The sequence below is a fragment of the Neophocaena asiaeorientalis genome, unplaced genomic scaffold (genome assembly GCF_003031525.2).
Source record: "Neophocaena asiaeorientalis asiaeorientalis breed wild unplaced genomic scaffold, Neophocaena_asiaeorientalis_V1.1 scaffold123, whole genome shotgun sequence".
NCBI lineage: Eukaryota > Metazoa > Chordata > Mammalia > Artiodactyla > Phocoenidae > Neophocaena > Neophocaena asiaeorientalis.
The window spans coordinates 2166248-2181257 of NW_020173666.1; the positions used below are offsets into that span (position 1 = coordinate 2166248).

The window sequence follows — 15010 nt, forward strand, 5'->3', positions numbered from 1 at the left end:
CGGACACTATAAAACTCTTAGAGGAAAACACAGGAAGAACACTCTTTGACATAAATCACAGCAAGATCTTTTTTGATCCACCTCCTAGAGTAATAGAAGTAAAAACAAAACAAAAAAAAACAAACAAACAAACAAAAAAAAGTAGTAAAAACAAAAATAAACAAATGGGACCTAATGAAACTTCAAAGCCTTTTCACAGCAAAGGAAACCATAAATGAAACCAAAATACAACCCTCAGAATGGGAGAAAATATTTGCAAATAAATATAAATGTTTCAGACATTACATGAAATTTCTAAAAATCTTATATGTTCTGGTATAATGTTATATCATTATTCTAGTTATTATTTTAAAATATGTATCTCAGAAATAACTAAATTTCCTTGTCAATTGCATTATTATGAACTTTCATCAAATCTTTAACCACAGTCATTTTGAAGTCTTTTGTCATTTGCAGACAGTTCTGGGTGTACTCTGATGCTTTTGCAAATATATTCCTATAAAAGGGTTTCATCTTCAAGGAATTCATGGAAAAGACTCTGACAAGTACAGGTTTCTGGTAACTGACTATACTGCTGAACTGAATGAATAAGGATTTTCAGAACTCTAATGGAAAACTGATGAATTTATAAAAGTGCTAACAAAAGATCAAGATGAAATAAAAATTAATTACATGGGACTGAGTGAACTGATGAGGATGATTATAATTTTTGTGACTTTCTGCTTGAATAAAAAGAAAATCCCACAAAGACTCAGAGGCAAAAAATATACAAATCAATTTTCACTGCAAAGTAAAGGAGCTGTTACAGTGGAGGATTCCTGGACTGAATGTCAATATTATGACATAGTGTGAGTGTGTTTCGTAATTGCAATCATTGTTGCTTCTGTTGTGGGCATCCATTTACAATGCTTGATGTCAGTTTATTTATCTCTTGTAAAAATAAAATACAGGGTGTGTATGTGAAAAATAAAAGTATAAAAAAAAAACTAAAAAAAAATTATTTGAGGATACAATCCAATGAAATGATTAAGACATTCAAGAAAGTGGAAGATTTGGAATCCTTAACAATGCAACACACATCAGAGTTCAATTAAAAACAACAAAAATAAAAGTCTCAGATAGCTGTGCTCAGAAAGCTATATATTAGTGAAAATTGGAACAAAAATCCTAATTCTTCAAGGAAAAGAATGTTTTCAAAAAGTGGGGAATTTGCATTCATCCAATACTGCATTTAAGCTAGGAAATTTTGACGATCAACATGCTGTTTCTGTTTTTAAAAAGTAACTAGAAAGTTTGAAACAAGGTGTAGAGCATGGCCACCCAAATATAAAGTAAAATGAACTCTGGTATCACTTTAAATAAAAATCTGAGCATGATTTACAGTGTGAGAGAAGAGAGCTTTTCCTCCTGGTACACAGGTTTCATGTCACAGAATTATATTTCCAAACTTTTAATGAGTGCAACTGAACTACTTAGTTCCACACTAATTATTTCCTAATCATAATAGTAACAATAACAAACACTTATTTAACACTTAATATATGTCTTATTCTAAGCTCTTTAGATTTATTAGCCAGTTTAGTCCTTTCAACAGCAGCCCAGTAAAGTGACTTGCCCAAGGTCACACACTGGTTGGTGAAGCCATTCTGGCTCTAGAATCCTTGCTCTTAAAAATAGGCTATGCGGGCTTCCCTGGCGCAGTGGTTGAGAGTCCGCCTGCCGATGCAGGGGACGCGGGTTCGTGCCCCGGTCCAGGAAGATCCCACATGCCGCGGAGCGGCTGGGCCCGTGAGCCATGGCCACTGAGCCTGCGTGTCCGGAGCCTGTGCTCCGCAACTGGAGAGGCCGCAGCAGTGAGAGGCCCGCGTACCGCAAAAAAACAAACAAACAAACAAAATAGGCTATGCTGCGCCTCGTGATGCTCTTTGTTAACTTACAGTTCTTAGAATCAGCCTATCCACCTAAAACAAGAAGGCACAGCAACAATTATAAAACAGAATACAAATTATATATTAATAGAACTTAATGTAGAAATGATGATTAACCAAAGTAAGGAGAAGGGGAGGAATGTGTAGGTGAGTTATTTTTCTTATCCTTTTACATAGGAGTAACTTTCTATGTAACAGAAGCATAATACAGAAATTTCTATATAATAGAAAGTCAACAATAAACTACATATATGCAGTATAAAATAATAATATAAAAACCAGCAGGGAGGAGAGAGATAATGAACTTGAGCTAAATTCCTCATATTTCACAGCAAGTATGATGGTTAATTTAATGGGTATACAGCAGCTGTCAATAGATATTGTCTAATTTTAATTTAAATGTAATATATAACTTGTATGGTAACTCAGAAAATCTAAAAACAGAAAAATTCAAGTTGCTATATTAAGAAATAGCAATATAAGCAAATTATTCAGAACTTTGGGAGGAATAGCAGAAAAACTAAAAATAGAAAAGGAGACAGACTGGGGAAAGGGAAGAATATTTCTTTTTTACCATCCTAATTTTTATTAAAATGATCAGATATTACTTTATTATGAAAAATAATTATATGATACTATTAATAATAGTAATATCCTGTAAAGAAGGGCACAATTGATGAGAGTACCTTTCAGTTCCGGCATCATAATACAAAAGGACAATAAATGTCACCAGACCATGAAACTCAGTGGGGTACAAAAAGAGGAACAAGGAAAATATATATATATATAAACATATTACAGAACACTCATGCTCTTTGCAGATTCTTTGATTCCACATCATTATGGGCTAAGTGGCCCATTTTTGTCATATAAACTTCCACAGAGACATTTCATCCACTTTAGACAACTACTGAGCCACACATACTCCAATCCCCAACTTTGCACATTTCATTTAAAGAAAGGACTGTCTAAATTCACACATCGCGGGCAGGATTCTACACTGGCATAAAGTTTTCAGGGAATAATTTGGTAGTCCTTACTGGAATGTAAAATATGGCCACGCTTTGACCTAACAGTTTCACTTCTCAGAATCTACCATACAGGAACATTCCCAAATGCTCAAAGATAACTTTATACACGGATTTCCAATTAAGCTATTACTGTTTATAACAGAGGAAGACAGAAAACAACCTAAATGCACATTGGTAGATGCAGAATATTTCGTTACCATTTAAAAAATGAAATATACATTTATACGACTGGCACTAAAAGGTATCCACAACCTTTACAGAGCAAGAAAAAGCAGGATAGAGAATAATATATTAACCAATTTATGTGTGAGATAGATACATGTCATATATTGGTCGGTGTGTAGTGGACTCAGGGTGTGTGGAGGACACAAGTTTTTACTTTGTACATTTTTTGCTTTTGTTTTTGATATTTTACAGCCAGCATGTATTGTTTTTATATTTTAAGAAATCAGAGCATATCTCAACTGTCATATATTCGGGACTTTAAAAAAAAATCAAAAAGAGAAACGCTCAATGTTTTTCCAGTAGTTCATTCTCAAATCGAAAAGAAGAAAAAAAAATACACTAGAGATAGTACGTTGCAATTTAGGATTAGCGAAAAGGGTAGCTTCACTGGTTGGGTCATTCTTTAGTGAATCGGGGCAAGAAAATGAGGGCACAAAAACCGTCAAGGCAGAGTTGAGGAGCGAACCCAGGAGCGGCGGGGGACCTGGCAGTCCGGGGACCCGCGCAGGGAGGACGCGGAGGGCGAGGGGGACCGAGGCCTGAACCGGGTCCTGTGTTTGTGGGAAAGAGGTCGGAGGAGCAAAGACCGAAGGGGCGGGAGGACAGAAACCCAGCCTCCATCTAGCGAACCTGTCGGGTGCGGGAGGCGCGGCTGGGGCGACAGCTGGGCGGACAGAGAAGGGTCAGCCCAGGGCGTCCGGGGAGTTCAGACAGCTTGTGAAGGCCGAGAGCCGGGCAAAGCGCCCGGGAAGTCGCGGCGGGGACTGTGGGGCCCGCCCCAGGCCGAGGCCGAGGCCGGGATGCAGGCCGGCGCAGCTCCCAGTACCTTCCCAGGAGAGCTCTCCTCCCGGCTCGCGCTTCAGGAACTTGTACCAGAACGTATCCACGCGGCCCGGCTCCGCCCCGTCCTGCGCCGCCTCCTCGGCCGCCAGCTCCACCTCCCCGAGCCACAGGCCCGGTTCCTGCAGCGCCAGCGTCCCAGCGCCCGCTGCCGTGCCCGCCGGCTTCAGCCGCACTGCCCCGCGCGGCTCCCAGCGCCCCAGCTCAGGCCGAGACCCCACGACCAGCAGCTCCGGCCCGGCTCCGGCCACCGCGGGCGGCACCACCACCCCGAAGCGGAACCGCATGGCGGCGAGCGGCGCGGCTCCCGGCCTCCAGTTTCCCTGCGACCGGCGGACGCGACCCGAGCGCCAGGCGGCAGCGGCGATTGGGCGGCGGCGCGCGAGGCCTGGACGCGCGAGGCGCGGACGCTGGCAGGGACACGTGCGATGCTGTACCTTTTTTGGGCTGCATCACGGAGCCCAGGAGCCCGAGGATGATCCAGGCCTGGGCCTTTGGCCGCGGGAAGTGGTCAGCTGGGGCCACCATCCGTGTCTCCCGGAAAAGAAGCCTGGCCCTTGCCCGCTGCCTCTTCCAGTGGCTCCGCGGACGGCTGGGGACGCATAGGAATCAAGGAAAAGGGGTTAGGAAAGGAATAAAACATCTCATAAGCCCCGAGATTTTCCAGTAATCTTTCCAAAAACCTCGAAATTATTTTTGTGAGGGTCGTAGGAAGAAGAGAATGGCATATAGAAAGCAGCCTCCACAATAGTGAAGTTGGGGAAAGATCCTGCAGCGCTGTCTGGAGAGCTCCGGACCTTCAACAGGTCACTTACACTCTCTGAGCCTTTAAACTGAGGGTATAAAATAATGATCTTTAAAGACCCTGCCGGCTCTAAAGTTTTTCTGATTAGTGGAAGAGGTGCCATTCAGAGCCCAGAGCTCAGTGCAAAAACACTGAATACTTTTCCCTTGCCTAGACCAATTTGATGCCTGAAATGACACATGATCACTTTCTTTTTTTGAAAGAGTGTTATAATACTTTAGTATGTATAAAAATGGGTTTAAAGTAAATATTTTCAAGCCTTTCCAAGGTAAAACAAAACCCCAAAACGGTAATTCTATGACTGTAAATATATGGCTGACAATTTTTAAATGGCATAAAATAAAGCTTTTTGCTTTGAATTTGCTTTCAGTAAAAGTCAGTAATATTTTTTCAACTTAAAACATCATTCTGTGTCCAGAAACACAGGCTTATAGTTATTTGATCAAAAGAAAACTGTTAGGGGTAGGGCGTGGAGGAGGGGGGCTTTAATTTTGGTCACTACCTTAAGAAAACCACCTGTCCTGTTTACATAATCTGTTACTTTTTGATTCTTTATTAAAATTGTTCTTGTGGTCTTAACATTTCTATATTCATCAGCACTTAACATAGCAATCTTACGTGAACTAAAGACACACAAAGACACGTCTTTACCAGTATTTGAAAGCTTGTGAATAGTGGGGGGAAGTCAAAAAATTTCAGACATTCAGAATATCGTAAGTAGAACAGAAAGAAGTACAAAAATGTAAACCATACAAACTCAGTCTCTCTGTGGAACAATTAGTAAACTATTAATACATTTCACTTTTAAATATCGATATTCCACTCAGTGTTTGGTTAGTTGCTAAGCTTAGGGATAAACACAAAGAAAAATGTGAAGACAGCAGGGCTGGCCAAATACAGCTGATTCAGTAGCAAAGCAGACATTAAATCACAGTGACAAGTGAGTCCGTTTATTCAAATTGCTGCTACAAAATATTCTTAGAGTAATTTTAGGAAAATAAGAGTCATTTGGCCATGCAAGGACCCTGGAAGTTGACAGTTCAGAACTTTCTTGTGTTCTGCCATGCTGCTGTGTTGTGTACTTTCCAAATGGCATTATTCCCATCAGCTCTTCCAAAGGGAATACTGCCCATTCTGTAGATGAAACAATGACAAAAAAGACAATATATTTTTTCAATAGACATTATTTCCTTTTCTCCTCTCTCCTCGTAAAGAAGTTGCATAATTTTAACAGTTGGAAGCACCCTTTTAAGCCCGTAAATAAAATTTATAACAGCTTATTTTATGGCATGCATGGATTTAAATATAGTACGAATGTGACGGCTACATTGCGCCCCAAGTAAAATGCAACTGGAAAGAGAGAAATACCAAAATATAAAAATACATATTTTAAAGTCTCAATCATACTTTGACTGTCAATCATTTTAATTTATTAACTATGATAGTTATGGAGCCCTTTTTATGTGCCAGATACATGGTTTTCATATTCATATTATCTCATTTAATTCTCTCACCAATCCTATGAGATAACTGCAATTGTTATCTATTTTTATATGCGAGAAAACAAGCAAGGAAGGTCCAGTAAACAGCCCACAGCAAGGAAGGGGCAGAGCCAGATGCTAAAAGACACCCATTCATCTTATAGTTAAAGATAAGATAATATAACATAATATTTGATTTCTGATAAGTAAATCATTTACAGAATGCATTTAAATCCCAGCATATTTAAATAAGTTATTCTCCATTAATTCTTAATAAAGAAATGAACTTTCTGTAAATATTTCCTGTGACTAAATTCATGCTTAGGAATGATGGAATAGAAGAATCGTAAGTGGCAGTCTAAACTGATCAATGAGATCTGTAAAGACATAAATATCTTGGTATCTAAAGTGGATTTGACCTCAGGTTCTAGAAAATGGTCATTTTTATGCCTTAATATGCCTATCTTGTTGGCAGTAGTAACACAGATTTAAGAAGGCAAGGTGAAAAAATTCACCAATTATTAAGCTGTGTTATTCCCAACTCATTGTCCTTGTTGAGTTCTCTATGTAAGATTTCTTTTACATTTCAATAACTCGGGATATTTATTAAAAGATATTAGTTATGAAATCCATTTGGGGTCAGATTCTTGATGCTATAATGACAAGCTGAATTTAGAACAAGAATTAGCCCAGCAGAGTAACATAATTCTGATAATAATTTTTAAAAGACCAAACTAATTTGTTGTCATTGAATTTCATTTCTATAGTGCTATCTTGTATATAACTACAATGTATCTTAAAGAATGGGTGATAAGTTCAAATTTAGAGTTTCAGGATCCAATTCAAATGCAAATTCTTTCAAAGCCCCCCCAGGGAAAGCTCTTACTTGGATCTCTGGTAATTTATGTTTTCTGAAGCAATCTTTCACTAGTCAGTGAGTTATCATAAGTCTTTCCTTATAATATTGTGTATGTATCCACACACTCACTGATGTAAAACATATTTCAACCAAGTAGTTTAGGGACCATTATAAGTATTAGTTTATTACTTGTCAGAACATACTGAGTTAAATGTGTCACATATACTATTTCCATTTTCATAGCTTAAAAAAAAATAATAAAAGCAAAACCAGACAAAACATTCCAGGGAGAATTTGAATACAGCTTAGAGATGTTTGCATATTGCAACTGACTTTTCTGGCTTGGAAAATTGTAGGTTAGGCTACTTGAAATCTCTTTGAGGATCTGGAGCAATAGGATTTGAGCTATACCAGGCTTTGTTCAAAAATCCCACAACATTTCTCAACTATTTAAAAAATCCATGTCCCTTTTTGGTATATATAAAAATCTTCTTGGGGCTTCCCTGGTGGCGCAGTGGTTGAGAGTCCACCTGCCGATGCAGGGCACACGGGTTCGTGCCCCGGTCCGGGAAGATCCCACATGCCGCGGAGCGGCTGGGCCCGTGGGCCATGGCCGCTGAGCCTGCGCGTCCGGAGCCTGTGCTCCGCAACGGGAGAGGCCACAACACTGAGAGGCCCGCGTACCACAAAAAAAAAATCTTCTATCTCCAGGAGATTCCAATAATTCGACTTCCCACCCCACACAGTCATAGGGAAGTACTGCATTTTCAGTGCATCAGCAACAGCCAGTTTTGTCATGCATATTTCTCTGTAATTTATATGATCAAAAATGTTGTTAGAAATGCTCCAAGTATAAAATTACAATGAAATGTATGCCTTTTCCAAAGACATTGACTCTGCCCCTCCCCTCAAACATCCCTCCTTCACACATCCCTTCCCACTATCTGCATTGTAAAACCCACCTCCCTACACTTCTCAGTTGGAAACCTCTACGCAACAGGTCAGTCGAGCCTGGGTTCTGTTAGGCAATGACCTCAGCTGACTTTTCCTAGGGAAAGTAGTGGGCCAAGCCAGGTGCCCAGACCTTGAGGTTAGAGACACCAGCTTAGAGCGTCCTTCAGTGGTAAAAAGATCCTTCTAGGTCTGGGGTAACTTGAATGGCAGGCTCATTAACACCTTTCTCAAGGAGGGTAGAGGGCCTGATAACTCAACCCTTGGGAATAAAAGAGTCATGGCTGGAAGGGAAGATCTGAAACTCCCAAGGGAACTTTCAAAGAGTTTGAGAAAAAGGAAGGAGGTTAGCTGGAAGCAGAGCTGACTCATTTATCCTTAAATGGAGAATGGAGACTAAAGTGGAGGAGGTGGGCAATTGTTAGTGGGGAGGCAGGCCAGGAGGCAAACCTGAAAGTACTTTTTAAGAATTTGCGCACACTGTAATTGACCCTTTGCTTATTTTTCCTCACCATTGTATGTGTTTGCATTAAGAATAAAAGTACTTTAAACATGAAACCATTTAGGGTGCCTATTTCTAAGATTGGGAGAGGAAGGAAGGCAGAAAGTTGTTTAGAAGACATTCCTTTACTACATCATCAGCTGGACAAAGACCAGGATCCTGGAGAGGAAAGTAAGCATTGGTGGGAGCTATAAAGGAGAAGCCTGAGGTGAAACCCCATCGGCCTTCAAGAGGAAAGAAAGGATAAAGCAGGATCTGAGTAAATGCTCTGGGCCTTCCCCAAATCTCTAGTTCTTACTAGGACCTCAGGAGCTCCCTGGAAATGCAGAAATAAGTTAGAAGGAGGGGGTGTCCTCGTATTTTAATCAATGGAACAAGCCACTTTTTAAAAGACATATACTTGTCCAAGCATGCATTATGGACATTGTCCAAGTATAATTTTCCAGAATGAATCTCTTGCAAATTAAGGAGGGAACCAGCAGGATGGTAAAGATGGTTCAAAAAGAATTCAAGATGCAATGTATATAGACACTGAAAGACTGCTAGAAGTTTACTAGGTTAAACACAAAATTGATTGATTTCCCACGAGGCAATAAAAATGTGACCTTTGGGTTTATCTATTCTACCACAAAGAAATCACTTACGTCTTTCACAGATAAACGTTTAGAAAATTTAATATATAACTTTGGGAGTAGGGCCCTAATCAATGGTAAACAGTAACATAAATCAAGACATGAAGAATCTCATAAAAAGCTGAATAATTCTTGAATGCATCTGGTGGACACTGCTCCAGACTGCCCAACATGTAGTCAATCTTGCATCTTACCTCTAAGTTTTGAATACATTTTATTAGCAATATATAATAATAATAATAACTTCTCATTTATTGAGTGCCTATCTACCATGAGGTAGGCACTGCGCTGGGTGTCTAACATACCTTATTTAAGCCTCTCCACATTTCCATGACATAGTTATGATCTCCATTTGACAGAAGAAGGATGAAAGTTTCTGAAACATTAACTGATTTGCCTCAGGCCGTACAGCTAATAAATGACAGAGCCAGGAACTCTACCCAAGAATGTCTCTCTAGCCAGGGACTCAGCATATGGTTGTGCAGTTAAGATACTGCACGGAAGCACTGGGCTGGAGGGATCAGTGGGGGCTGAAACATAGCAGATGCTCGGCTTGCAAAGCCTTTTCCTCTGGGTGCTTTTTCCTTCCCATAAAATACCTGCTCCTTGGTAAGCCTAGTGCCACAGGGTAAATCTGTAGAAAGCCATGGGGGCTGAGAGTGCCCAGGAGTGACATATGTCACTACTTCCTTCTCCCAGAGGGAAATACTCCCAGTTCCCACAAAGGTATGTACAAGCTAAAGCCCTGATTCCAAAAGTATAAAAAAACAAACAACCCAATTAAAAAATGGGCAGAAGAACTGAACAGTCATTTTTCTAAAGAGGAAATGCAGATGGCCAACAGACACATGAAAAGATGCTCAACATTGCTGATCATCAGGGAAATGCAAATTGAAACCACAATGAGATATTACCCCACACCTGTCAGAATGGCTCTCATCAAAAAGAACACAAGTATCTTGTATTGGCGAGGGTATGGAGAAAAGGGAACTCTCGTACACTGTTGGTGAGAATGTAAGTTGGAAAACAGTATGGTGGTTTCTCAAAACCCTAAAAATAGAGCTACCATATGATCCAGCAATTCCACTCCTGAATATATATCCGAAAAAAAAAAAAACATTAATTCAAAAAGATACATGCACTCCAATGTTCATAATGGCATTATTTATAATTGCCAAGATATAGAGGCAACCTAAGTGTCCATTGACAGATGAATGGATAAAGAAGATGTTTATACACACACACACACACACACACACACACACACACACACACACACACACACACACACACAATGGAATACTATTCAGCCATAGAAAAGAATGAGATTTTTGCCATTTGTAGCAACATGGATGGACTTCGAGGGCTTTGTGCTAAATGAAATAAGTCAGAGAAATACAAATAACATATGATATCACATATATGTGGAATCTAAAAAATACAACAAACTAGTGAATATAACAAAAAAGAAGCAGACTCACAGATATAGAGAGGAAACTAGTGGTTACCAATGGAGAAAGGAAAGTGGGGGACAATATAGGGGTAGGGGTTTAAGAGGTACAAGCTATTAGGTATAAAGCAAGCTACAAGGATATATTGTACACATGGGAAATATAGCCATATTTTCTAATAACTATAAATTCAGTATAACCTTTAAAAATTGTGAATCACTATATCGTACACCTGTAACTTATATAATATGTATATCAACTATAACTTTACTTCAATTTTAAAAAGTAGCCAAAAAAACAAGAACAAAAATAAAGGCAGACCAGACAGTCTGCCACATAATATTGTCATAGACACAGTACCACAGTGCAAAGTTTGTGTAAGAAGGAGGGAGGGGAAGGGGACAAGAAAAAAAACTCTTTAAAAAAATGTAAAAAAAAATTAATGACAAGAACAAGGAACCCTAATACACTGTTTGTGGCAATGTAAATTGATACAGCCACTATGGAAAACAGTATGGTGACTCCTTAAAAAACTAAAAATAGAACTACCATATGACCCAGCAATCCCACTACTGGGCATATACCCAGAGAAAACCATAATTCATAAAAACACATGCACCTCAATATTCATAGCAGCACTATTTACAATAGCTGGGTCATGGAAGCAACCTAAATGTCCATTGACAGTGGAATGGATAAAGTAGATGTGGTACATATATACAATGGAATATTACTCAGCCATAAAGAGGAATGAAATTGTGTCATTTGTAGAGACGTGGAAGGACCTAGAGAGTGTCATACAGAGTGATGTAAGTCAGAAACAGAAAAGCAAATATTGTATACTATAACACATATACGTGGAATCTAGAAAAATGGTTTAGATGATCTTAGTTGCAAAGAAGAAATAGAGACACAGACCTAGAGAACAAATGTATGGACACCAAGGGGAAAAGGGGTGGGGTGGGAAGAATTGGGAGACTGGGACTGACACATATACATTATTGACACTATGTATAAAATGGACAACTGATGGGAACATGCTGTGTAGCACAGGGGACTCACCTAATGCACTGTGGTAACCTAAATGAGGGAAGTCCAAAAGGGAGGGGGTATCTGTATGTGTATGGAGGTTTCACTTTTTTGTGCAGTGGAGGCTAACACAACCTTGTAAAGCAACCATACCCCAATAAGAATTAATTAGAAAAAATTAATGACAACTGTATAGACACAGTTTAGTAAATCTCAGTATTTTTACTCATTAACACAGATCGTTAGCAAAATTACAGCTATAAGCAGATTATATATAACAGCCTGGACAAATACAGATGTATCTAACTAAATGTAGAACAGTAGCCTAGACTTTATACACATGCGCTGTGACGAGATTGCCTGGCTGTAGGGGTCTGCCATGCAGCAGCTTCCACTCCCTCTGCTAAGACCTAGTTCTGCAAGAACTTCACAGGAAACTTCACAGCCGTTCTGTAGCTCTGGGAACTCTGAGAGATGAGTGAAACAGGAAACAAAAATTCTACTGCTTCCTTCCTTAAAAGGAGGCCAGAGAAGGCTATGATGAGGGAAACAGTTTACTGAACCCGACTGAGCACATTTCACTTCAATTTATAAATATTACCAGATGGAGGGAGGCTCTAGTCTCTAGGCCACCGCACAAAAAAGAACTTGCAGAATGTACCAAAAAAAAAGCAAGTAAACTATTAGACCAGCTTATATTGCACATTTAAGTCATCTGAGTTTTGAACCCCTGCTTTTCAAAGGAAAACACATAAACCTGGTTCCTAAAAATCTAGAAGAGAAGAATTTTTTCCCTTCAGCATACACAGAGGTACTGATTTGCACTTTGCAGTGGTGGATAGGAAAAAAGACCTTTTCAGGTTTTTTCAAATCCTTCCAAAAGAGGCAACTAATTCACATCAGACAATCAATATACAAATAATGTCGAAGTAGACAGCATTGGATTAGGTGACTTGGACCTCACAAATATAAGATGTGATCCTTGCCCTCAAGGAGTTTCTGGTGCAGTTGTTAGAGATAAATACACATGAAAAGTTGAGTTACATCACAGATATTCATTTTTTTCAATATAAAGATACTAAACTACTTGTCACAGAGCAATGACTGACAACTAGAAACGGGAATCATAAAGGTCAGAACAGGATTGAAGCACCAAGGACCTGGATGGTTTGGTCCTTGGAAGCATAAAGGTCGTAAAGGACCCTGGAAGCAGAATGTGGGAGAGACAATAAACAAGAGATGAACGTGAGGGGACACGGATATCCCAAGTCAGAGAAATGCATCCACAAAAGCAGAGGCAGAAAACCTCAAAACATGTTTAAGGTAAAGTCATTTTAGAGGAGCAAAGGATAAGGATTCCAAAAATCATTTTTCTCAGATAATTATATAACAAACATGTATTTTGCCTTGGTTACATTTTAGAGAAATCATGCGCTTTAACTCATATGTTCCACATTTTACAATTTGTAATAAAAAATAATGGATAAAGAGACAAGCATGTTATAGTAGTTCTATAAGGAAGAAAGGGAAAATAAAAGAGAAAAGAAAATATTTTGGGTGTTTCATGTCCATAGAGAGAATATCAAACTTATTAAAATCAAGAGGTGAGGCATTTCATGTACCTTAGTTCAATATGAAGATGAGTTCATTTATGCTATTTCATAACAGCAAAAATGAGTAAATTGCAAACTTATAATTTGCTCATTGCCTCCTTCAGTGAGTATTAATCATGGCAAGGCTAAGATACATTTAATCATCTCATTTAGTTATCAAACTTTTTGAAGTATTAGGTTAGGTACACGAGATTGCTTTTTTAAGTAAATATCTTTGGGATGCAGTAACATTCTTTTTAGAAAGTGTGATTTATTATCACTTTGAGGGAAGGGTCAATTTTCCAGTCTTTAATTTTCAATAAATGTCCAGCTCTGACATAGTCACTGCCCCGCCACTAAATTCATCAGAAAAAAAAATTCTGTGGTTTAATTAAGTTTGTATGTCCCAGGTGGAGTAGCAATTGATTCTATAATTCAATTTAGAAATTCCTCCATAGAATAAATGAAAACATAATTTGTTTCACCAGATTAATGGCTTTAATATTCAGTCAGTTTAATATAGTTAGTTTACCACATTGCCCCTAGTTAGAAAATTCAAAGGACTGTTATATTTGGAACTGCAGATTTTTAAGAGCCGTCTGGACCTCCATGTTCCAGACTCTTTGTTTCATATACGAGCAAACTGAAGCTCTTATAAAACCAATTTTTAAAGTTTCCGTTTATTTGTTTTCACCTATAGATCTAGATTCCTAAAACATGAAGGATTATCTGAGAGACACACTTCCTCTTATTTCCATGCTTTTCATTCTCATTCCCTTTCCTGAAGGACTAACTGTGTGGTAACCTCATGTCAATGATACATCCACCGGAACATACTCAATCCATGATTGATAATAATGTATTCATTATGTTGTGCGAGCATCACCAAAATCTTAAGTCCAGAACTTTTCATCAATCCAAAAAGAAACCCCATACGTATTCATAATCAATTTCCCTCTTCCTCCATCTTCTGGCAATCCCTATTCAACTTCTGTCTCTATGGATTTGCCTGTTCTGGAAACTTCATACAATTGGAATCATCTTAAGGGTTCCACTGTTGTCTCTGAGATGTCTTTACAAGCCACTGATATCCAGCCTACAAACTTTGATGCTGGTACTTTCTTTTTTCACTGAACTTATAGTTGCATTGTTTTCTCTCACCCGAATCACATGCCCACCTTTTGTTTAAAGCAGTAGGTAGTTTTTGAAATTTGAAGTTTGATACCTTAGTGATAGTTGTTCACATCAGCCTGTACCTGTTTTAAATACTGTATAATTATTTGAAGGGGTATGGCATCTCTCTCGCCTTTAGTTGCATCACCTGGCATGTGATAAACAAGCCTTTTGCATGTATCTTGGTAACAAAACAACTCTGCTTCACCTACTTGTGGCAATCTTCATCAGGTTCCATAAAGCACTTGGATATTGCTTTGCATGAAAATAGGGAATTGTGATCTTTCCACTAATGATAAATACTTGTTTCAATAGTACAAAATTTACATTTTGCTGATTCCTTGCCTTTTTTGTACACAAGAAGTTTTCAGATTCTAGTCTGGATCATGCTGTAATCTTTTTGAAGATATTTTGAAGGGCAAACTCAAACATGTGTAGTAACAACCAAGCACACAGTTCAAATGAAGTGGCAACAATATGAAGGGCTATGATTAATTCTCCACAGTGATTG

General features: G+C 38.8%; 1 protein-coding gene across 2 annotated transcripts in view; it reads right to left on the minus strand.

Moving 5' to 3' along the window:
- Positions 1 to 4311, minus strand: part of EPM2A (EPM2A glucan phosphatase, laforin) — a 97607-nt gene extending 93296 nt beyond the window's left edge. The window contains exon 1 of one of the 2 annotated variants that reach the window (XM_024747953.1): positions 4011 to 4311. In XM_024747953.1, the coding sequence (XP_024603721.1) occupies positions 4011 to 4311 (301 nt within the window). Of the gene's footprint in view, positions 1 to 3814; positions 3889 to 4010 lie in introns of those variants that run through there. The other variant, XM_024747954.1, reaches the window with a different exon arrangement.
- Positions 4312 to 15010: the final 10699 nt, after the last annotated feature.